The sequence below is a fragment of the Penaeus monodon genome, chromosome 34 (assembly GCF_015228065.2).
Source record: "Penaeus monodon isolate SGIC_2016 chromosome 34, NSTDA_Pmon_1, whole genome shotgun sequence".
Lineage (NCBI taxonomy): Eukaryota > Metazoa > Arthropoda > Malacostraca > Decapoda > Penaeidae > Penaeus > Penaeus monodon.
The window spans coordinates 5,793,450-5,794,183 of record NC_051419.1 but is presented as its reverse complement, the minus strand read 5'-3'; the positions used below and the strand labels follow the sequence as shown (position 1 = coordinate 5,794,183).

The window sequence follows — 734 nt, the reverse complement described above, 5'->3', positions numbered from 1 at the left end:
ACTAAACAAGGACGCTTTAAATTGTATTTGTACATTTACAAATACAACAACCACAGTACATATTACGCAGAGTTTGTGGCACTTACTTTTGCTTTTCACTGAAATCCACCCCCCTGATCCTCCGCAGTGAACGGCACTGAATGGCACTACTTTGTTTTTTTCAGTGAAACCCATCTCCCGTGAGCGGCAGTGAACGACCTCTGTTTTTCACTGAAACCATCTCCCTGTTTTTCCTATGTGAATGGCCCTTATATTTCTTTTCACTGTAACTTTTCACTGTAACTCCCGTTTCTTCACACTTAACGAGACAGAACGACCCCTATATTGTATTTCACTGAAACTCATTTCGATGTTTCGGTGCTGTGAACGGCACTGAATGACTTATATTGTTATTTATTGAAACCTATATCCCTTTCCCTCGGCAGTGAACGGTACTTACATTGCTTTTCACTGCAATCCCGTCTCCCCGGCACTGAACGACCCCCTATACTGCCTTTCACTGAGATTATGACCTTGTTCCTCCTCAGTGAACGGCGGGTGGGGTTCGTGGAGCGAGTGGTCACCGTGCAGCATGACCTGTGGCCTCGGAATGAGGGTCAGGTCACGACTTTGCAACAACCCTTACCCTGGGTTCGGCGGCGCCCCGTGTGTAGGAGAGGAACGCGAGGTCAGTGCTTTTAGGGAACGACCTTATGGCAGAGATGGTGACCTTTTGGAGGTTGGGTCGTGGGATT

At 47.4% G+C, this 734-nt stretch overlaps 1 protein-coding gene across 1 annotated transcript in view; it reads left to right on the top strand.

Annotated features, from left to right (window-relative positions):
- The window catches only part of LOC119594537 (hemicentin-1-like), a gene marked incomplete in the record, with an annotated part of 21,635 nt that overhangs the window by 6,255 nt on the left and 14,646 nt on the right, over nt 1-734 (top strand). The window contains 1 exon segment of the mRNA XM_037943569.1: nt 528-667. Coding sequence (XP_037799497.1) covers nt 528-667 — 140 coding nt within the window.